This window comes from Pongo pygmaeus, chromosome 20 (genome assembly GCF_028885625.2).
Source record: "Pongo pygmaeus isolate AG05252 chromosome 20, NHGRI_mPonPyg2-v2.0_pri, whole genome shotgun sequence".
Classification (NCBI taxonomy): domain Eukaryota; kingdom Metazoa; phylum Chordata; class Mammalia; order Primates; family Hominidae; genus Pongo; species Pongo pygmaeus.
Genome location: NC_072393.2, coordinates 62,058,590 through 62,080,956, shown reverse-complemented (window position 1 = coordinate 62,080,956; position 22,367 = coordinate 62,058,590). Strand labels below are relative to the sequence as shown.

Genomic DNA, 22,367 nt, shown 5'->3' with positions numbered 1-22,367 from the left:
TTGCACATGTGCCATCTCTCAGGATTCTTCTCCTCCCTGAACCCCAGTGCACTCTCTGACCTCATCCTGGTGTCCCCTCAACACAAGAGCAAGGCCTCCTGCACCGGAAGCATCTGGCCATGAGTGGCCTCCCGACCACCTGGACCTGCGTGGGCTACAGCTCCGCCAGGCCTCGCACCGTCCACCCTCAACCCAGCCACCCCTTGACCTGGGAGGGTCAGGGAAATCAGGGCTTCTGAGACAGAGGGTCTGGTTCCCAGCCACCCCCGAGAGAGAGACGGGACCTGAGCCCTGGGTCCCTGGATGAAGGGGCTCTGGGGGACACACGAAATCACAGATGGGAATCTGGGGGAGCCAAGCCCGTGGGAATTGCCATTTATTCCCAAAGTTGCCAAAATCATCACCAAGGATTCACCGAGGGTGCGTGAGGGGGTGCGTGAGGGGAACAAGGAGGCTCAAACACTGACTGGGGGTTGGGAGTTTGGAGGGAGGGGGAATGGGTGGGGGCCCCAGCCACCCCTCCCCCTTCTAATGCCACGGGAAAGGGGTCCTCCTCTGGCCAGCTCCCCTCCCCAGGCCCCATGTCCAGTTTCTCTCCGGGGAGGTGGGGTGGGAAAGGAAGAGGGTGTAGTGTGAGTGGGCCCCAGGAAGGGGAAGGGCACTGGGGGCGGGGATCCCCCATTTCACATGCACTCACAACACTGATCTCCCAGGGAGCCGGAATGGGGCAGCCGGATGGAGCCAGGCCCCCTTCCGCCCTGGATTATAGGAGGAAGGGGTTAGTGTTGGGGGCCGGGGGGCCCGGGGGCATCATGGGGGGCAGGCCAGGGCCCCCGCCAAGGGGAGAGATGTACGTGGGTGGCGCTCCAGGGACGGGAGGCACAGGACTGAGACGGAGCTGGTTCAGGGTGAGTGACGCGGGAGGCGCGGGCTGGAAGGGGTTGGTGACGGAGGGGCCAGTGGCTGGGCCTCCTACAGGAAGAGAAAACCAGAGACACAGAGTGAAGTCAATGGCGCAGCCCACCTGTGTCCATCCAGCATGTGCAGGCAAAGGGCGAAGTGTCCCTGCCCCGTGAGGCACCTGCTCCGGTGGAACCCACAGGCAGGACTTTGGCAGGTGATGGGCCCACACTCACCGCCTGGCAGGAAGGGGTTGGAGGCCTTGGCTCCAGGCGGCGTGGGGCCTGGCCGGCTCACCAGCGAGTCCAGGTCGACGAGGGCTGCATTGGGCCCCAGGAATGACTCCGGCGTCTTCCGGGTGGGGGGCGTGGGAGTTGGTGTGGCTGCAGGTGGGGGGCTGCCCACAGCCTCAGCCAGAGATCCCCTGACCCCACTCATGTCAAACGCCCCAGGGCTTCGGGCCGGCACCTCTCCTGCCAGCAGCTCCAGCTCCCCTGGAAGGAGCCGGGAGAGGGGCTCAAACAGGGCAGATAGCAGTGAGGCTCCAACCCGGGAGCAGTATAGGCCATCACAGGGGGCGCTTCAAAGAGCCCGGTGCCCAGAGGCCTCGGGAAGGAGGAACTGAGGTGCAGAGCGGGAGCATTGCTTGCCCAGGCCAAAACCTCATGTCAGCCCAGATTCCCATAAGGTGGGTCTGATTCCAGTGAGCAAACACAAGAGGGATGACAGAAGCAGGTGTCACCCTCTGACAACCAGAAGGCAGCAACTGCTTCAGGGTGGGGCCGTCCAGGATCTCTAGGCCCGTGGGGGAAGGCAGCGGGAGCCTGTTCACAGGTGCCTCCAGGCTCAGAGGAGCCTGCCCTCAGATGCTCCTTGAGTACACAGCCCCAGAGGGAGCTTCCAAGTGGACAGACAGCGCAGACACGTGTTCCGGGCCAGCGTGAAGACGTCTGTTGGCTGGAGGTCTGATATTCTGGTTTTTTTTTTTTTTTTTGAGACGGAGTTTCGGCTCGTTTCCCCAGCTGGAGTGCAATGGCGCAACCTCAGCTCACTGCAACCTCCACCTGCTGGGTTCAAGCGATTCTCCTGCCTCAGCCTCCCAAGTAGCTGGGATTACAGGCGTGCACCACCATGCCTGGCTAATTTTGTGTTTTTAGTAGAGACGGGGTTTCACCATATTGGCCAGGCTGGTCTCGAACTCCTGACCTCAGGTGATCCGCCCACCTCGACCTTCCAAAGTGCTGGGATTACAGGCACGAGCCATTGCGCCTGGCCTGATTTTCTTTTTAAATAGATTTAAGAATTCTATCTAATGTTGAAAAAATGCACACATTTGTATGGGACAAAAAAGGGCCTAAAAGAAGGAAAACTGCATGCTGGAAGGTTGCTCTACGTTAACCTAGATGATGAAAGGAGGGAAGCGTGGGCACAGCTCACTCCCCGCAAGCTGCCAGTCTTTCATCAGTGGAAACAGGTTTCTGTACCACAACCTGCTCTTCAGTAACAGCTCACTTAAAAAAAAAATAAGAGATCAAGGCTGACCTGACTCATCACGGGACAGACAGGTATCAGCTGAGGGCCGCGGCGAAGCACTAGTGGCCCACCCTGACCTCGGACACTCCTGACGGAAGAGCCACTCAGGACTCAGCAGATGGGCCCGTCATCGGCAGTGGGCGCCGGCTTACACCAGCTGAAAACCCCAAGGAGCCAGGGCAGCTAAAGTCAGCACCCATGAGGACGCACCCCGGCTGGCCCCGGAGCTACCAGCAGGTGAGTGGGGACCCGGAAGGGGAGCCTCGGCTGCCTTCCAAACCCATCCACGCAGCTCACTGCACAGGACAAGACAGTCCATGTTCTTTGAGACACCTGGAGAGTTTGCAAGGCACTCAAGCGATGTGGAGGCAGAGACGGGTCAGAGGTCAACATTCGGGTGGGAAACCTTGAGAACAATTCTCAATTTTTCTCTAAGTCTGCAATTTCTCTAAAATAAAGATGCACACTTCTTTTAAACACAGGTGGATGGTTCTGGCCCACTCTACCCAACTGAACTTTTCATCCCTAAGTCCAGCCGGCCCTGCCTGGAGTGGGACGGAGACAGCAGGGGACGGGGCTCCCGAAGAACTTGGGGAGGCTCCCTCTGGCCACTGGGAAGGAGGGCAGGGGCTCACCTGCGCTGCTCCCGGAGGTCGGCAGTGCCGTGCGGAGTCGGTCAAAGTCAGAGAACTCGTCGGGCTCCGTGTCAAATCCCCCAGCTGCTGTGGGGTCAGGATGTTCTGCTCAGCCCCTCCCTGGGGCCCCACCTCAGCCCCCACCTCCAGTCCAGGCGTCCACCCCTCCCTTAAGACACTCAATACTAACTTCTCCCACTCACTCCCACCCGGGGCTCCATTCCCACCCCGACTCCAGCACCTGTGGTGCCATTGGTGCTGGGCTTGGCAGGTGACCCTCCCCAGGGATCTGAGAAGGCCGGGGCCGGTGTCCAGGGATCGGAGGCTGAAGGTCCACTGACCGGGACCCCACCTGGGTGAGGACAGAAGAGCATGAGGGGCTGGCAACTCTGACTGCCCAGACGGCTAGGGGGGACCACTGCCTCCGAATCTGTGGCTGTTCACACAAAAGCCCCCCTGCCCCCCTGAAGCCCACCCCACCCGGCCTCCCGCACACACACTCAAATTCCAACTGGGCATCACTGCCAGGCTCTGCCCCCTGGGACCCCAGCTGGGGTGAGGAGCTTCCCCACAGCCTCTGCCAGACCTGCCCAGCCCTCCCTCAGCTCCCACGGCTCCCCCACCTCTCCCCTGTCCAGCTGGGTGTCAAGACCCTTCTCCATCTGCACCTCCCAGCTCCACCCACCGCCCTCCCCAGATGCCTACGTCACACAGGCTCTGCCCTGGCCGCAGCCTCTCTGCCCCTCGGCTGAGCTGCCATCCCCTCCCCACAGCACACCCCCCATGTCCTCCAAGGCACAATCTCACACGCCCTGTCCTGGGCTCTCATCTGACCCCTCCTTGCCCCCTCCCCTGCACCCAGGACACCCCACCACTGCCTGGCGCCACTTGGCTCGATCTGTCCCTGTCCAAGGGAACAGTCAACCAGACAGGTGCACACAGGCGTAGGGGCTGCATGCAAGTGGGCCACGCACTCACCATCGGAACTTCCCCACGGATCCGGCGAGGGCCCTTCCCCAGCCGCAGGGGCTGGCGTCCCACCCCAAGGGTCAACTGAGGGTCCTGCAGGGGCAGCAGGCCTCCAGGGGTCCCCAGAGGCCGGCGTGGGGGCGGGACCTCCCCAGGGATCAGCAGCCGGAGGGACAGGGGGGCCGCCCCAGGGGTCCGAGGTGGGGGCAGCCGTGGGGACGGCAGCAGCCATGGGTGCTGGGCCCCCCCAGGGGTCTGTGGTCGGGGGAGGAGCTGGGGCCGTGAAGACGTCAGCAAGGTCCATGAGGGACGACTGTGGGGGAGAGAGAAGAGAAGGAGCATGAAAAAGTGGTGGGAAGTCCGGGACAGGGACCAAGCTGGGGCCCGTGGCGGGGGAGGCGGCCAGGCCCTGGGTGTCCAGATAGCAGCCGTCCATAAGCGGTGAGAGGGAGGCAGGCCCCAAACACACCAACCGCCCCACCTCCTCATCCGTCCTGGGGTCGGCCCACCCCTGCCCACCTACCCCACCCCAGGGCATCACCAGGGAGCCCCAACACAGCCCCACCCCTGCCCCACATCCATTCTCCACACTGCAGCAGGGCAGCCCCTTAACTCCACCTGCGCCCAGGTCCTTGCCCGGCCCTGACTGAGGATGGAGGCCAAGCCCTCCCCTCGCTCAACCCGAAGCAGCTCGATCCTCCCTCTCTGCCCACCGTGCCTTCTTCAGCCAGCCTGGCCAGCCCCTGCTCCATGCCTTCCCCTGGGAAGCCCCCCGTGAACCCACTCAGGTCACCCTGAGCACCCCTCATGACGCCCCCTACGTTGCCCCGCCGTCACCCCGCAGTCATCGCACTGCAGGCCTTCCCGTGCCACACGCACATGCATGCACGGTCCTGTGTTCTGGAAGTGGGCACACAACGGGCCCAGCCAACCAGAGCCCGTCTCAGAACATGCAGATGCCCCCAACATACTCATGCACACATCTCCAGTCAGCACCCGTGAGGCAAAGGCCCCGGGGGGGATGGGAAGGGGAGAAGAGCTGAGTCCAGGGCAGGGCAGGAGAAGAGATGGGTGAGATCTGGTGCTCCCCCAGCAGGGCAGCCCTTACTCGGGTCACTGAGCTGTGGTGGACACTGATAGAGACCCCTTGGCCGAGGCCAACCTAAAGAGGCTTTCCATCTACCAAGAAAGTCCCACTGTGCCTGATCACTTATGGCCACAAGCTGTCTGCCGCCTCCCATGGAGAGGAGGCCTTGTCGCCACCCCTCAAACCTGGGCTGGCCTCAGGACCTGCTGAGACCAATAGCAGTGCACAGGCTGACGAGGCAACTCCAACCCAGCCCGACGAGCTTGTCCTGGGGGGCGGCAGCAGCAGCTACTGTGCTGTGAGGACATTCGGGACAGACTAGTAAGCAAGGAGAGGCCAGGGCAGGAGGCTGGAGCGCAAGGCCAGTGTGGACGCCCTGGGCCCAGAGGCATGAGTGACCTCAGCCCTGACACGAAACAGAACCAGCCAGCGGGCCCGTCACAGAGAGGTACTGAAGTGTGACCTGGAAGCGCAAGGTGGTGGGAGGGTTTGCTACTCAGCTGAAGAGCACGGGGACGCCACAGAAACACTGTTCACGAGGGCGGGACCATGCCTCCTCGCTCACCAACAGGCCCTGGGTGTGCAGCACACGGCCTGGCACCAAGGAGGTGCCCGACAAAGTGTGGCAGATAGGCAAGCCCTGCGCCCTCCTCCCCGTGGCCATGCCAGGCTGTTGGCCTATTCTGGGCCTCCCCATTCAGCTGTGGCGGCCGGTGGTGGCCCTCATGGTGCTCAGCCCGAAGGGGGATGGCCAGCGCTGACCACAGGAGGTGGCCGCAGGGCAGCCTGGTCAGTCACCGGCCTCAGCCCAGCAGGGAGGGAGAGGCACCGAGAGGCCGACCAGGCCTGGAAACCCAGTGCCCAGCTCCAGGACCTTGTGTTTCAGTCTCTGCTCCAGGGACCTGGCCATGCAGAAGGAGCGATGAATGGACGGACACCTGCGGGGGCCAGGGAGGGCAGAAAAAGCCCCGCTCACCTCCTCCTTGCCCCCGGTCTCCCTCTTGCTCTCCTCGATTGCCATCTGCAGCCGCAGGTCATCCCCGCGACGGATCCGCTCCTCCTGTTGGGGCACGGGCAGCAGCCAGGGAGACACGAGAACATGAGCCACGGGCAGATGCCACCTCGGCCCAGAAGCCCCAGCGACCCCTCCCACCCCAACAAAGGCGGCTGAAGGATTCAATGGGATGCGGACAATGTATGAAATGGGGATGGGGCACCTGGGTCAAAGGTCAGGTGGGACAGGGGATGAGGGGAGTGGGGTGCTGTGCTGGGGCACCCGGGGAGGATGGGCACCCGCCTCGGTGGTATCTCCTGCGTTGGGGGAAGGAAGGGACCCTGGTCACCCGAGCAACCTTGGCACGGCTGTGCTGGCCACCACCCAGGCTCTGTCTGACTTGTGGTCCTACATCCTACGGCTGAAGGTACTGAGGTTTCAACACGCGTGAGCCTGTGGGCTTCGGGCCCAGCAGGATGGTGGGGGGTGACTTAGGAAGGGGTGACGGGGCTGGTCTGAGGGGAGCCCCTGGCAGGGGCAGGGACAGGGAGGCTGCTCTGACCTTATCATGCTCTTCTCGGCTCAAACTAAGGGCCAGCTGGAGCTGGGCGTCGTCCTCGGGGCCGCAGGACGGGGGCTGGGGGAGAGAGAGTGTGAGGGGCATGGCGGGAGGGGCCAGAGGCAGAGTCAGAGGCAGAACCAGGGTCAGATAGAGCCAAAGAAAGAGAGGGCTGGGGGTCCCTGAACCAGTGAGGGACAGGCAGAGAGTGACACACAGAGGGACGGCGGGGTGAGGATGAGGCAGGACTGGGGAGGAGACAAGTGACAGCATGTGGAACAGCGACAGTGAGGGCCAGGCCCACGTCTGGCTGGGAGGGAGCCTGAGGTGAGGCGTGGAGGCGGGTGGCGGATAGACAGCCCCAGCTGCACGCCCAGTACCTGGTCGGCCTCCTCCTTGCTCATGGCCAGGGCCAGCTGGAGCTGCAGCTCCTCCTCCCCGCTGCTCTGCGGCCACGCCTGCTCCGCCTCGGGAGGGGGACCCGAGCCCACAGCTGCTGATGAGGCTGGAGGGCGGGTGAGAAACGCGTGAGACCCAGGCCAGGGAACAAGAGACAGGAAACCCCATAGCCTAGACAGACGGGGGCTTCTGTGTCCAACCCCACCCGCCAAGTCCCCCACCCTACAACCTCTGCAGGCCAAGACTAGGACTGAGAGGCGGAGACCAGACGCCAGGTGCTCAGAGGAGGAAGGGTGGGGATGCAGGCAGACCCACCCACGGGAGGGGCCAGGCATCAGGGAAGGACCAGAGCAAAAGTCGGTCTGATTAGCAGGTGGGGAACCCCAGGAACCTCTGAGCCCTGCCACCACCAGGACTCTCCGCGTGCCTGGGGTCTGTCCCTGGGCCCCTGGGGACGGGAGGTCCTTCCTCCCGGGTCTCCCAGGCCTATTTCCAGGGCTTGTTGAGAATGGTAGCTCTGGCAGGGAACAACTGGAATTCAGAGGGGAGAACAGCGTCCGTTGAGATGGCGGGATCCAAGGCCTAGTCAGGGTTGGGGAGTGGGCTAGCGAGGAGCCCTTGGTTCCAGGAACAGGAGGGGAAGGGAGAGAGGGGACACAGGAAGGCAGGGCAGGACCCTCCAGGAGGGTGCTGAGATATCCCCGGCCTCCACTGCAGCATCCTCTCAGGGACCCCGCCTACCCTCAAACTCTGTCCTGACACTGTTCTCTCCACCCCCAAGGCCTGTGGACCCTTGCCCCCTCCACAGTGCAGAGGACAGGCTCCAACCAGGCCTTAGGCCCGCTGAGCGCAGGGCCATTGCCCCAGCCTCCAAAGCCCCAGGGCAGACCCTGCCTCTCCTGCCCCGCCCTCCCAACCACTGTGCACTGGTCAGCAAGTTCTGTCCGCTCCAGCTCCAACACGCCCTGCACCTGTGTCCTGTACTTGTGTCCCAACCCAACCCACTCCCCAGGCCCAGGCCTCTCCCTGATGAGCAGGCCCTGGCTCCCCTCGCCCGGAGCCGCAGCAGGCAGCTGTCTGGCGGCCCCACCTGCACCGGGTCCAAGGGCCCCCAGGCTGGCCCCCGTGTGGTGTGCCCAGCAGGGCTGGGTGCATGGGATGCTCCAGGGAGCATGTGGGTGGCAGAGCGGGGCCGAAAGGTGACCATCTAGGGTTATGAGTGAGGAAAGGATGAGAGAACCAGCAGGGGCTGACGGACTTGGGTGGGTAAGCAGCCGTCTGGGGGGATGGGCAGATGGAAGGGCAGCATGGGGCACAAGTGAGGCCGGCACACAGGGAGGACCACACCCCCATGGCCCCTCCTGCTCTTCTCTGCCCCTGCAACTTCCTCCTAAGCTCTAGGGACTCTCAGAGGTGGGTGCTGGGAATCTACACCCCATTGCCCAACCTCTACCTTGCAAATGCCCCTAAGCCCCCAGCCTGGTGGTGGCTAAATCCAATGCCCAGCAGCCCTGAGGACCCCACCTCCCACATCACAGGTAATACCGGCACCCAGTCAGCATCACCCGGGCCTTCCCATCACCAGAGCACCCAGCCTCGGTGCTGCCCGGGGACCGCAGGCCCTTCCCCGCCCACTGAGGGTCTCAGGGCACACTCCCTAGCTGCCCCCATCCTCCTCCCCAGCCACAGCCCTCCACACAACTCACTCCAAGACAGGGGCCAGCACACCACAGTGGCAGCCGCAGCTGGCCTGAGAAGGTCTAAGAAAGGCCTTTACATTTTTCAATGGTTGGAAAAAATGAAAAGAATGCACTAAGATGGGTGAAAATTCAGAGTACCCTTAAAAAATTAAATAACAACTTAAAAGTCTTAAAAAGACACGTGAAAACTACATAAAATTCAAATTTCAGAGACCTTGGTGAGTGTCGGAGGGGTGCAGCTGCTTCCCAGCAACCGCCAGCGGACGGGGCCAGGCAGCTGGAATGGGAAGGTGTGGCCAGCAACACAGAGGACGTTGGCTCTGGCCCTGCACAGAGTCTGACGACCCCCGAGCCAGGATCTCCCACCCTCAGGCCTCCCACCTGAGGCTCCCACTCTCCGCCGAGCTACTGCCAATGTCCCTCCTCCGTCTACCCCAACCCCGCCACCCACCTGCCTGCCTGCCTGGAACTGACCAGCCCCTCTCTGCCGCCCACACTCCCTCCTGGTGTCCCTGGCTCTGCGCACTCCCACGCCACACCGGCCTCCTTCCCTCCACTTCACTCTCTCTGCCTTCACGCCATCTACCGGCTTGTGGGTCCCTACTCTGGAGTCCCAGGCAGGGCGGCACACACCCCGTCACACCCATGTCTCCCCGTGGGTGCTGAACGGTGATCCCAAATGAGACCCGTTCAAACAGAAGGCCTAGACTTCCCCAAACAAGTCCAGTCCCTCGAGCCGGACCCCACGGCGGCCACAGGCCCTTCCTGCTGTCTGCACCGGCCTGGCTGACCCACCTCCACCTCCAGGGCAGTGCTCTGGCAGCCCCTCCACATCCCACGCATCCCCACTAACTGAGGCACCTCCACTCTTCCTGGAGAGCAGAAGAGCCTCGCAGACATTCTCCAGCCTCCCTCCCAGTCCTGAGCAGCCGGACTAGTCACTTCACAGCTGTGAGCCCCCAACCAGCATAGACCACACTTCCCGCAACAGTCCAAGACCCACACACCCATCACATAACTGGAAATGTTTTGTGGGACAGATCTTGGCCTGACGATGTGGGATGCACTATTTCAAGTTTTGTTTTCAGTGCTGGTCACCACCCACCAGACTGAGTCCTCCACCTCCAGAAGGCACTGTCAAGGCTCCTAACACAGGCCCAGATGCCTGGTGCAACCTGCAGGCCCTGGCTCTGGCCTTCCTTCTGTGCCTCTTCCAGGCCCCCCTCTGCCTCTCTGATGTTCCCCTCATCTCAGCGCAGACAGAAGGACAGCACCCTCGGGGGTCACTGTGCGTGTCCCCTCAGAGCCCTGTCCCCAGCACTGACCGCCCTCAGGCCCTGAGCCTATGGGGGAGTGGAATAAAAGTTCCCAATTCTAGGCCTGCCCTGGGGCACGAGGCAAGAGGCAGGAAGGGTCCCAGAGCTGCTGCGTGGGAGGTGCTAAGGGAAAAAAAGGGCCCACGTGAGACCAGAGCAAGGGGCCCAGGTGAGGAGAAGAAAAGGGGGATGCCTCGGTCCCTCCTGGCTGGGAGAGAAAGCAGTGGGCGGCTGGGTGCCGGGAGCCGCAGCAGGCGGAGGACAGACTCAAGGACGTCAGGGGCCGCAGGGAGGGACTCACCCGTGGCGGTCTGTGCCAGCTTTTCCTTGGTCTTGAGTGCGTGCGCCCGCTCTTCCCGCAGCCGGTCCTCGTCGCGCAGCAGGGCCACCAGCTGCTTAGCTTTCTCACGCACGTTCACGCCCTGGTCCTTGCCGTCGCGGTCCACATACTGGAAGTCCTTCAGCGTCTGCACGGCGTACATGTTCTCCTTGCACTGCTGCGACACGCGCTCCGAGCCGGTCTTGATGAGGTACTCCATCAGCGTCATGGCCTGCGAGCGGGCACAGGGACGACCGGTCAGCACGCTGGGCACAAGGCGGGCTGGAGACTGCCTGCGACCCAGGCCCTGGGGCGGCTGACTGGGTGCAAGGCCCACAACCCACCTGTCGTCAGCGGGTGGACACACATCTGTCCCCACAGAGTACGACATGGCCATGCAAAGGAATGAACACGGACCCACACTGTGAGGGGGACCAGCCGCGGAGGTGCTGCACTCAGCGACAGATGCCAGCACACTACGCCACACAGCCTATGATTCCATCGACGTGAATCATCCAGAATGGGCAAATCCAGAGAGACGGAGTGGATTATGGGTTGCCAGGGGTGGAGGAAGGGATGGAGAGGGACCACGCGAAGGCTACAGGTTTTCTTTCTGGGGCAATGAAGAAGTTCTGGAGCTGGACAGAGGTGGTCGCACAGCACTGTGAATGGGCCAAATGCCACTGAACTGTGCGATATGAAGGGGGCTGCACAGTGTAGGAGCTCCATCTCAATCCAAATAAAAGAGGAAATGGCAGCTACAGGCACCACAGCCACCGTGGGCATCGCCTGGCATCCCGGAGCCCTGTCTATTTCTTTAAAACTAAAATCTAAAGTAGCATGGCCAAGAAAACCACATGGCCATGTTAAATCACAATGAAGGGGGTCTTAGTACTAGTTTGAAATGTATATTTCTGACTGTAAAACCTCACGCTGGTATTAACAGCCTGGAGCAGTAGCTTATCACCTCTGCGAGAAGGGAAGAGATCCACGCAAGGGCCTGTGTAGACCTGGGCTCTCTCAGGAGGGGCGCCCAGGTTCCACACCACCAGGAGCAAAAGGACAGGACGGAGGGAACATTATCATTCAATCTGCACCCTTTGGTATGTTTGTATTTTATAATATGAAAACAAACTCCCTTTCAACAAGTTGAAATTAATAGTGGGGGCGGGGGGACCAAGATCTCTGAGGCTCTCCCTAGCTCCGGCTCAAGTCCTGGGCTTGAGGGGTCATGGCCCCCTTAAGGCTCTGCAGGGGGTCTCTTGCTCACTGACCTCAGAAAAAGGCACACCTTTGATTCTGCAGGGGATTCCAGGGCCTTCACAGAGCCACAGAAACCCACCCAGGGCTCCCAGGGGAAGAGTCGGCTATCACAGCTAAGCTCCATCTGAAACCAAGGAGAAATTTGCCAGGAAAGAAGCCAGGGCCGTTCGTATCTCCTCACCCTCTGAGGCAGCTGGACCTAGCTCTGGCAAGGCCTTTCAAAGGTGTGTTAACAGTATTTACAGTGTAATCAGAGATTAGTCTTTAACCGGCCCTCAAGGTATTTACACGAAAGAAAGGAAAGCAGGTAAGCCATTGCTATGCCTTATCACACCCCAAGCCAAGAGGCAGTCCCAGGTCCCGAACTCCTGGAGCCCTTGTGTTTTGGAATTCAGAATTTTCCTGAGTTGAGACCAGTAAAATAACGCACGTACAACACATAAGAGAACGCGCCAGGCAGAGTCGTGCCAAGAGCCACGCTACTGTGGGACCAACAGACACCATGTGAATGACCTCACTTCAGTCTGGGTCAGACTTTGTGCCGAATGGATCATGAAATACTTTTGTTTCCAGGGCTCTCTGGACTTTGGTATCGCAGCTAAAAAGATTGTGAAGCAGGAAATAGCGCGAATAGCCAGGCACAGTGAAATGCATACATAAACTATGGTACACTCACACAGTGGGACTACCACATACACTGAAATAAAAGATAAACGAGGCCAGGTGCGGTGACGCACGCCTATAATCCCAGCACTATGGGAGGCTGAGGCAGGTAGACCACCCGAGGTCAGGGGTTCGAGACCAGCCTGGCCAACATGATGAAACCTGTTTCCACTAAAAACACAAAACAACTGGCCAGGCATGGTGGTGCACACCTGTACTCCCAGCTACTCAGGAGGCTGAGGTGGGAGGATCCCTTGGATCAGGGAGGCAGAGGTGATAGTGAGCCAAGATCACGCCACTGTACTCCAGCCTGGGAGACAGAGTGAGACTCCATTTAAAAATAAATAAATAAGGCCAGGCGTGGTGGCTCACACCTGTAATCTTACCATTTTGAGAGGCCGAGGCGGGCGGATCACAAGGTCAGGAGTTTGAGACCAGCCTGGCCAACATGGTGAAACCCCATCTCTACTAAAAATACAAAAAATTAGCTAGGCATGGTAGCACGTGCCTATAATCCCAGCTACTCAGGAGGCTGGAGCAAGGAGAATCGTTTGAGCCCAGGAGGCAGAGGTTCCAGTGAGTCGAGATCACGCCATTGCACTCCAGCCTGGACGACAGGGCAAGATTCCGTCTCAAAAATAAATAATAAATAAAATAAATCAATAAATGAAACAAATAAATATCCGGGCACAGTGGCTCATGCCTGTAATCCCAGCACTTTGGGAGGCCGAGGCGGGCATATCATCTGAGGTCAAGAGTTAGAGACCAGCTTGGCCAACATAGTGAAACACCATCTCTACTAAAAATACAAAAAATTAGCCGGGCATTGTGGTGTGCGCCTGTAATCCCAGCTACTCAGGAGGCTGAGGCAGGAGAATCGCTTGATCTTGGGAGGCAGAGGTTGCAGTGAGCCAAGATAGTGCCACTGCACTCCAGCTTGGGCAACAAGAGCGAAACTCCGTCTCAAGAAAAAAACAAAAAATAGGCTGGGCGCGGTGGCTCACACCTGTAATCCCAGCACTTTGGGAGGCCAAGGTGGGCGGATCACGAGGTCAGAAGTTCGAGACCAGCCTGGCCAATATGGTGAAACCCCATCTCTACTAAAAATACAAAAATTAGCCAGGCGGGTTGGCAGGTACCTGTAATCCCAGCTACTCGGGAGGCTAAGGCAGGAGAATTGCTTGAACCTGGGAGGCAGAAGTTGCAGTGAGCCGAGGTGGCACCAATGCACTCCAGCCTGGGCAACACAGCGAGACTCCGTCTCATAAATAAATAAATAAGAAACAATAATTAAATAAATAAATAAAATCCAGTGCAGTGGCAAAATCCTGTAACCTCAGTGCTTTGAGAGGCTAAAGTGGGTGGATCGCTTGAGTCCAGGAGTTCAAGACCATCCTGGGCGACATGGCAAAACCCCAGCTCTAAAAAAATAGATAAATAAAATAACAAAAAATTAGCCAGGCGTGGTGGCACATGCCTGTCATCCCTGCTACTTGGGAGGGTGTGGCAGGATTGCTTAAGCCCGGGAGGCAGAGGCTACAGTGAGCCGAGAACATGCCAATGCACTCCAGCCTGGGCAACAGTGAGACTCTTTCTCAAAATAAATGAACAACTGCTTTATGCAACAGCACGGTCAACCTTGCTGACCTGATGGTGATGGTGAGCAAAAGAAGCCAGACACAAAAGACCACATGTGTGACTCCACATATATAAAGCTCAAGAACAGTCTTGGCAGACAGAAGTCAGACACGGTGCTGTGGGAGACGGGTCTCCTGAGGGAACCTGGAAGGCTGGACACATCCTCTACCTCCCTCTAGGTGAAGGCTACACAGGTGTCCACACGCGTAACAGCTGTATTACACATTCATGATATGCTTAGTATACAACTCCTTAATGAAAAATTTCAAACCTTATTTTAGAAGTGAGCAAGTGGGCCAGGTGTAGTGGCTCATGTCTATAATCCCAGCCCTTTGGGAAGCCAAGGCAAGAGGATTGCTTGAGCCCAGGAGTTCAAGACCAGCCTGGGCAACACAGTGAGACCCCCATCTCTACAAAAAAATTTAAAATATTTTAAAATTAGCTGGGCATGGTGGTGTGTGCCTGTGGTCTCAGCTATTCCTCAACCATGCTTGGAGCCCAGGAGGTCAAGGCTCAGTGAGCTATGACTATACTGCTGGATTCCAGCCTGGGCTACAGAGCAACACTTTCTCTCTAAAAAAGTTAAAAAAAAAAAAAAAAAAAAAAAGTTTGCAAAATAAGTCATTATTTCTCCTTTGCTTTTCTGAAAACAACCAAAAAGCAGTGGGTAACTGCATAAAGTGATAGTCCTTTTTAATGTTAAAGGCAGCTTTATCAAGCACATCCTGCAATGCAGAAATAAAGTTTAAAACATGGATCAGCAAACATTTCTGTAAGGAGCCAGATGAAAAACATTTCAGTTTTTCAGGCCATGTACTCTCTGTCTCAACTACTCCACAGCCACAGATGAATGGGCCTGGCTGTGTTCCAATAAAACTTTATTTACAAACACGGTATGTGAGTGGGATTTCACCAGTGGGCTGTAGTTTGCTGATCCCTGGTTTAAAGTCAAGACTGAGACTCTGCATTCCTCAGAAGTGAGGTGGCAGTGCAGGGCCCAGAGGGTGGGCTCGGGGCTCCTCTTGGCTCTACCACCTCCTGCGTGGTAGAGCTGAGCTCCTTTATGTCTCAGTTCCCTCATCTGGGAAACAAAGAAAAAGGAGGAAAAGAACTTCCTTTACAAGGTAACCGTGGATTTCATGAGAACCTGTGTGTGCTACACGTACAAGGTACCAAATAAACGCCAGCCCTTACTCACCAAGACTCACCCCCAAGGCCACGCAGGGAGGCCGTGCAGAGCCAGGCCTGAGGTAAACGTCGGCCCTTACTCACCAAGACTCACCCCCAAGGTCGTGCAGAGCCAGGCCTGCAAGGCCCCCACAGCTCACCCTCCTTCTCCACGGGGACAATAAGACCCACAAAGTGCCAGCCAGCAGAGCCACAGGGTGGGACAGCCTGGGCTCTGAACAGATGGGCCCGAGCCCCAGCTCCCCCATGAGCCTGGGCAGGCCACCTCCCCCGTCTCTGGGCCTCAGTTTCCCCACCCATCAAAGTGGAAAGACTGCTCCTGCACAACCCACCACCTGGGGCTGAAGTGACAAGATGAGACCATGTGGCGAAGGGATGATGGGAAGCGAAAGGACTTGCCCTCATGCCAGAACAGGTCAGCACAGATGGCTCCGGAGAGGGCCAAAGGGGGTGTAGCAGCTTCACAGTGGCTCAGGGCCTCTGGGCCTGTGGGGTTGTCCTCATCACCCATACTTCCAGAAGGGGACTGCGGGATAGAAGTGGTCAGCCAGGAAGGGAGGCGCTGGCTAGACGTGGACCCAGGGAACCCCTCCTGGACCCCTGCCCTGTGCCTATGCTCAGCTATCGGCACATGCCACAGCAGGGACAACAGTGACACGTGCTGACCTCACAAAGCTGCTCTCAGGACAGTGTCCAGCAGGCAGCACAAGCAGCAACCAAAGCAGGTTTCCACAGACAGCATCAACCCTCCCCCGGGGAACTGAGGCTGAACCCCACCCTCAGCATGAGGAACCAGCGGTTCAGGGTGGAGTGGGAACCCCATGTCCTTAGCCACATGGGCTGGGGATCCCACAGGCTCTGCTGTGGGGATCATAGAAAGGAGAGTCCCAAGAATCAAGAGATGCTGCAAGGATGTCAAACACAGCAGGAAAAGCCAGGCCTGGGGAGAGTCCCAGAGGGGCTGCAAAAACCATAGGGGAGGTCTTCGGGGTGACAAAAACCTTCTATGCCTTGACTGTGATGACAGTTATGAAATATGTGCATCTGTCAGAATCCAGAGAACTCTATCTCAAAAGGCTGGGTTTCACTGTGTACAAATTATACCTCAGTAAACCTACCTTTAAAAAGTTATTAGAAAGAACCAGGCTAGAAAGGCTGGCTGAGACCTGTGACTGGCTGCTTCCTCTAGGAAGTCTGCCCTGACTGCCTGAGGCCTGTAGGGCCTTGTGCTGTGTTCCCCACTTCATGGCACCCGCCAGCCTATCGGCTCAACTCCCACCTACCCGGGAGCCGCTTGAGGGCCGGGGTCGGGTCTGATCAGGGCTGGGTCCCCAGCACCGTCCAGCAAGAGGCTGCCCACAGGAAGCCTCAGGACAAAAATGCGGCATGAAAAAAAAATCCAGTTGCTTCCCCATGGAGACTCTCCCACCTCCTTTAGGAAGCAGCCCAAGCCCCGCCTGGCATTGGAGGCCACGTCCCCTCTCCTGCACTGCCCTGCCCTGCCCTGCCCTGCCCTGCCGTCCACCCCAGCCGCCAGCACCACATGCTCCCCAGCAGACTCTCAGGCCTTGGCACCTGCCAGCCCTGCCCACAGGCCACTCTGTGTCTGCCCCCAGCAGCATCACCCCAGCCACTGGTCAGGAAGGATCTGCGTCTGGGGCCCCTCTAGATTCATCACCTCTGCACACCCACCCCTCCAGCCCCACCTGCCCCTCTAGCCCCGTCCCTCCTCCTTGCCTCCACGGAGGCTCACCTGCACCTCCAGGGTTTTCCAAGATTCTCAACTAAACAAACGCCACCCAGCCCTTCACAATAAATGACCAATAACTGATTCAATCTATGACTCAACCCAATCCTGGTGTGTCGGGATGGGTATGAAAACGAGTCACAGGAAACGAGCCTCAACCCCTGCTCCCATGTGTAAGCGCTGCAACGCTCCGGGCCTCAGCCTTCTCATCTGTGAGTGGAGGGAACCACCCTCGCCTAGGCAGAGGTCTCAAAGATCAGCAAGGACAGGGACCTCGGCCAGAGCAGGCCCAGGTCTAAGCACATGAGGGTGGGGGCCTTGTTGGTCTTGTGCACCAAGACACTCAGAGCGGGCCCTCTGCAGATGCTTGCCAATGGAACCGCAACAGCAGAAGTCTAACACTCACCAGCCCCTGCCCCAAGTCAGACGTGAATCGACTCCCTGGGCCCTCACAGAGGAAGATACAGGGACGAGCCTGAGATCCCGCCACTGGGAAAATAATCCGGCCCCAGCCCATGTCCTTGGCCACTTTGCCGTACACGAGGAACACAGTAACCAAAGACCAAAGGTGGGGATGCTAAGGCCCCTGGACCCCAAGAGCAGCAAACTGAAAACCCACTCGCGGAGTCCTGCTCACAGGCACAACCCCTTTAGCCCAAAACCTGCCATCTGCATGTGTGGTCAGTGGATCAGGGCCAGCAACTAGGCCCCATCCATGGAAGGCGCTCTGGCCACATTTGCTGAAATTACACATGCACGAGCCTCTTGACTCGGCAACTCCAGTTCTAAAAAACAAAAAAGGTACAAGGATATTCATGGCAATCTCATTCTTAAAAGCAAAACACTGCAAAACCCTTTTTACAAGAATCCATCAACAAGGCACTAGTTAAATAAATTATGACCAATGCATAGAGTTGAAAGTTCTGCAGTCGTAAGAGAAAAAAAAAGTGGCAAATCTTTTACATCCTGATAGGCAATGTTTAAGATAAAGTCTCATCTTCCTTTTTTAAATCGGGGTCTAACTTACATATGGTAAGACTCACTCATTTTAACATCAGTCTGAGTTCTGACAAATGCAGAGACCATGAAGCCACCACGGCACTCAAGGCACAGAACAGTCCCGCTGCCCCCAAAATGTCCTTGTGCTGCCCTTTGTAGGTGACCCTCCCTTCCAACTCCTGGCGAGCACCAAGCTGCTATCTGCATTCCATCCCTACGGTCCTGTCTCTCCCACTGTCAGATCGATGCCAGCAAACAGCATGCAGGCTTTTGAGTCTGACAAGGAGTGTGAGAACACTGTGCCGTTCCAGCGTTCATCCCCAGCGTGGCATCGCCTGTGCCACGGGGAGCACACACCTGCCTGAGAGGCATTCACAGATGGGACCCAGAGCGGAAACTTGGCTGCTGTGAGGAAAGGAACTGGGTGTCTGGGCACACAGAAGAGATGGGCACCGTGGGCCCTCTCAGGCCTCCTGAGCACATGAATCTTACGAACGCACCACTCACTCAAAAACAGATTTTAACCACAAGGCTTCCAACTTCTTAGCCTTATATTCGTTGCCTTCATTAAACAAAAAGAGAGATTCTACTCTCCTCCAGTTCCTCTTGAGAACTGGGATGCCATCCCAGGCAGGGTGCACAACACGGGCTCCTGTCCTCCCACCTGAGCCCCTGCACCTGCCCGGGGAGGAGAGCAGGACGCTGACCTTGTAGACGTGCCGCCAGTTCTTGCCATGGTCGTTGAGCCGCTTCCAGATCATGCTCATGATCTCCGAGAAGGCGACAACGTTGTAGGTGAGGTCGGCAATCTCTGACATGAGGGAGCTGGATGGGCCCCAGGGATCATTGCTCGTGGCCTCTCGAACCTTGATCTCTGCCTCTGAGTAATTGTGGACGATGTTCTTCATCTGGCGCCTCAAGGACGAGGTCGACATGGTGCCCGGCTGCAGCAGCAAGGGGCACAGGGCCCCTGATGCGTGGAGAGATGGGGCAACTCCCGGACGAAGGCTGCAGCAGGTGCTGGGAGGTCACCGCATCTGCGAGGGGAAGAGGACCTCTGGAAACACAAATGGGACATGGGCTGCCCAGAGCCCTCAGGGTCAAAGATGAGTTCCTAACTGTGGCCCAGAAGGCTCTGTCCCTTGTTAACCTCTAGGTCTCAAAGTAACCCCATCCATGTTTCAGTTCCTCAAACAGGCTGCCTCCTTCCTGCTGGGGCCCCTGCTCAGTGAGGCAGAGTATATGCAGTGGCAGATCGCAGCCCCACACCCTGGCTCAGCACTTCCTGGCCAGGCCACCCTGGGCGGGCTGTGATCTTTTGCACCTCAGCTTTCTCTTCTGTCAAATGGGGCTCCATGCGGTCATCTAGGGAACTGACGCCCTGTAAACACCGGCGGCGCATCAGGAGGCCCTCTGTCCTGCCCATGTGCTCTTCCTTCTTCCTCATCCAGGGATATCCACTCACCCCAAGGGCTCTGCTTACACTTCCCAGGTGCACACCCAAACATCACAGTCACCTATCCCTGGAGCCTCATCAGTAAACTCAGTCTCCCTCATGATTTTATATTATTTTGTCTGATTCTGTAGCTAAGGTCAACCCACAAGCCCCATGGGGTCAGATAACATGTCTGTCTGGACGTGGCTTTTCCCAGCAAAGAAGCTGGCCCAGAAAAACCATTCAGTAAACTATGCAAGGAGGAAGTGGAGAGAGAGGGCAGGAGAGACCTGTGGAACAAGGGCAGAGGGGGCAGGAATCCACAGCAGAAACAAGGACACATGGGAAAGAAAGCTGATGAAGGGATTAAAGACAGGGGCAGGAGCAGGGAGCCAACCCAGGGCGGCAGGAAGAACCAGGGAAGCCAGAAGACCAGACGTCCCAAGGATAGGGGAAGCCCAAGGCTCAGGAGAGATAAGGAACCTAACAGCCCCACTGCCTGGGTCCCAGCTGTGTGCCAGGTGCTCGCTCAGCACAAGAGGGACATTACCTTTTTCAACACTGCATGCAGAGACTAGGCTCCTGGAAGTTAAATAATTCAACCAAGGTCACACACCAGGAATGGCAGGGCAGACTCAACCCGAGGCCCACCTGAACTCCAAAACTCATACTTTTAAATTAACCTAAATTAAATTAACCCATCCCAAGACTGGTGATGAGAAACAGGAGAGTCAAGCAAATGATGATGACACCAGCAGACACTCGCACTGCTCTTATCCCATGCCAGACACTGTTTTAAGCGCTTTACATGTATTAACTCAGTTAATCTTTGAAACAACCCCATGATTCATAGCCACCTCACAGGGTGGAAACTGAGACACAGGTTCAGCCCCTTGCCCAGGGACACACATCTCACTCCTGGAGCAGCCTGGTTCCAGAGCCAGCTCTGATGACCCATCTATGCGGCTCCAACAAGCCACAGAGGGAGATTTTCAAAGCCCCACCATGATGTAAGCCCAGGGGAGATAGGGATGACTGAGAGAGGCTGGCCTCTGCTTGGAACTCAGGCCAGAGAGCCAGGCACCTGAAGACAGATGTAGCTAGTTAAAAAGTAACTCTCCGGAGTCCCAAAACAGCCCCAGCCTGACACATTAAGATGAAAAGATGATGTAACAAATACAGAGAAGGGGACTGACAAGAAATAGAGACAGTTCCGACAGAAAGAGACACACAGAAACCCGGGCAGAGGGAGCTAGGCAGACACAATGAGAAAGATACAAGCAGCAGCAGATACAAGAACATGGGAAGATAGGGAGGCAGGAGGCCAAGGAAGAAAGAGGCCCAGAAACAAAAAGAGACCTGGTGCTGAGAAATAAGAGATAAGAAAAATGGAATCTAATGGCAAAGAATATAAAACGTGGGTTCAAATCCTGGCCACATCAGCTACCTGCAGCGCACACTTCCTTGAGACACAGTTTGCTCAACTCTGAAATGAAAGAATTCCTACCTGGCAGGCCCGTTGATTAAATAAGATGGGTACATACAGTGCTTGGCTCTGTGCCCCACAGATAGTAGGCACTCAATAACACTGGCTGCTATTATTATCAGAGAAAAAACAGAGAACAGTTCCAAAAGGGTAGCGGCAGAAAATGCACTATCTTAATACTCTGTACTTATTTGGCGTGCATTAAAAAAAATACCCAACTAGCACATCAAAGCTGAGATTTCTCAGATACTGCTTAGAATGAGACTGTATTTCAAATTAAATTGATTCAAAGAGAATTCTTAAATTAAAAAGAATACAAAGGACATGGCAAAGTTCTCCAAGGAGTACTCCAATAACCGACCGATATCTAACACTTACTGTGTAAAAATCTCTAAGCACTGTAATAATAAAAACCAGAGCTCCCAGTAATTACACACTTGCTATGTGTCAGATACCGTCAGGCACTTTACAAGCATCACATCAACTTACATGCACAAGGACCCTATGAGTAGGAACTACGAATGCCTACGAACTACGGATTTCCTACGACCAGGAAAATGAGGTTTTGAGATAGAGAATATCACCTGGCAAATATTACACAGCTTAGCAGGCAGCCGGGCCTCTGAATCCAAGGCTGGGGCTCTTCACCACCACACCAGAGACTCAGAAAACTGGGGAAAAGGGGCAGATTCTAGACCAAGTAACAGACTCCTGGAAAGAAACTTCAGGATTGGAGGTGATAGGTATGGGGGCAAAACTCAGATGCGAAGACGGGGCGGGGGTAAGATTTGCACCATAGGCAGAAAAGCCCGCAGGGAAGGGCTAGAGACAGCTAGGGAGAAGAAGACTCGGAAACTCAACGAGACACGAACAAATCCTGACAGACACAGACACGACAGACAGGAGAAAGAGACCCGGGACAGACACACAAACACACTTCTATCTCCAAACCCTTTTCTAAGTTCACTGAAACAGGCACAGGCAGAGGCCCACAGGAAACAGACGCTGACAGACACACAGACACGAGAGAAACAGACACAGACAACCGACACGGGGGCAGTCAAGGCCGACACAGGAGCAGAGACACAAAGGCCGCCAGAGACACCCAGAACTGGCCAGGCGCGAGCCCGCGCGCGCCGCGACCCAGGCCCGAACACCCGGAGCGGGCGGGCCAGCGTCCCCCGCGCTCACCTCGGCCCCCTCACGCCGGGCTCTGGGGGGTCATGGCGGTCAGCCCCCTGCCCCGCTCGGCCTCGGTGTCGCGGGGCGTGCGCCGGGCCACGGGCGCACGCACGAACGCAAGGAGGGCCGCACGCCGACGGCTCCGCCGCCCCGCCGCCCAGAAGGGGCGCGGAGAGCCGGGCGGGGGAGGGGAGCCGCCGAGGAGACGGGAAGCAACCGAAGGAGGCGACGGACCGGAAGCGGAAATTGCCGCGCTCCCCGCCCTCCCGTGCCCCACCCCGCCCTGGCAGGAGTCGCTTCCGCAGCCAAGCCAACCTGGAAGACATCACTTCCGGCGCGCTGGCCCCCGTTGCTA

At 57.5% G+C, this 22,367-nt stretch overlaps 1 protein-coding gene across 15 annotated transcripts; it reads right to left on the bottom strand.

Annotated features, from left to right (window-relative positions):
- Window positions 1-360: 360 nt before the first annotated feature.
- EPN1 (epsin 1) lies at window positions 361-22,336 on the bottom strand. Of its 15 annotated transcripts, none has more exons than XM_063657362.1 (11): window positions 22,022-22,336; window positions 18,617-18,966; window positions 10,394-10,643; window positions 7,058-7,182; window positions 6,681-6,755; window positions 6,101-6,184; window positions 4,047-4,350; window positions 3,310-3,420; window positions 3,069-3,152; window positions 1,137-1,394; window positions 361-972 (listed from the first exon to the last, which is right to left on the bottom strand). In XM_063657362.1, exons 2-11 carry the CDS (start codon window positions 18,842-18,844, stop codon window positions 764-766), a joined length of 1,728 nt encoding a protein of 575 aa, XP_063513432.1. In that variant the 5' UTR covers window positions 18,845-18,966; window positions 22,022-22,336; the 3' UTR covers window positions 361-763. The 15 variants fall into 15 exon arrangements, with proteins under 15 accessions (XP_063513432.1, XP_054321670.1, XP_063513433.1 ...); XM_054465695.2 differs by having other exon boundaries at window positions 18,617-18,946; window positions 22,022-22,324; XM_063657363.1 differs by having other exon boundaries at window positions 18,617-18,990; window positions 22,022-22,253.
- Window positions 22,337-22,367: the final 31 nt, after the last annotated feature.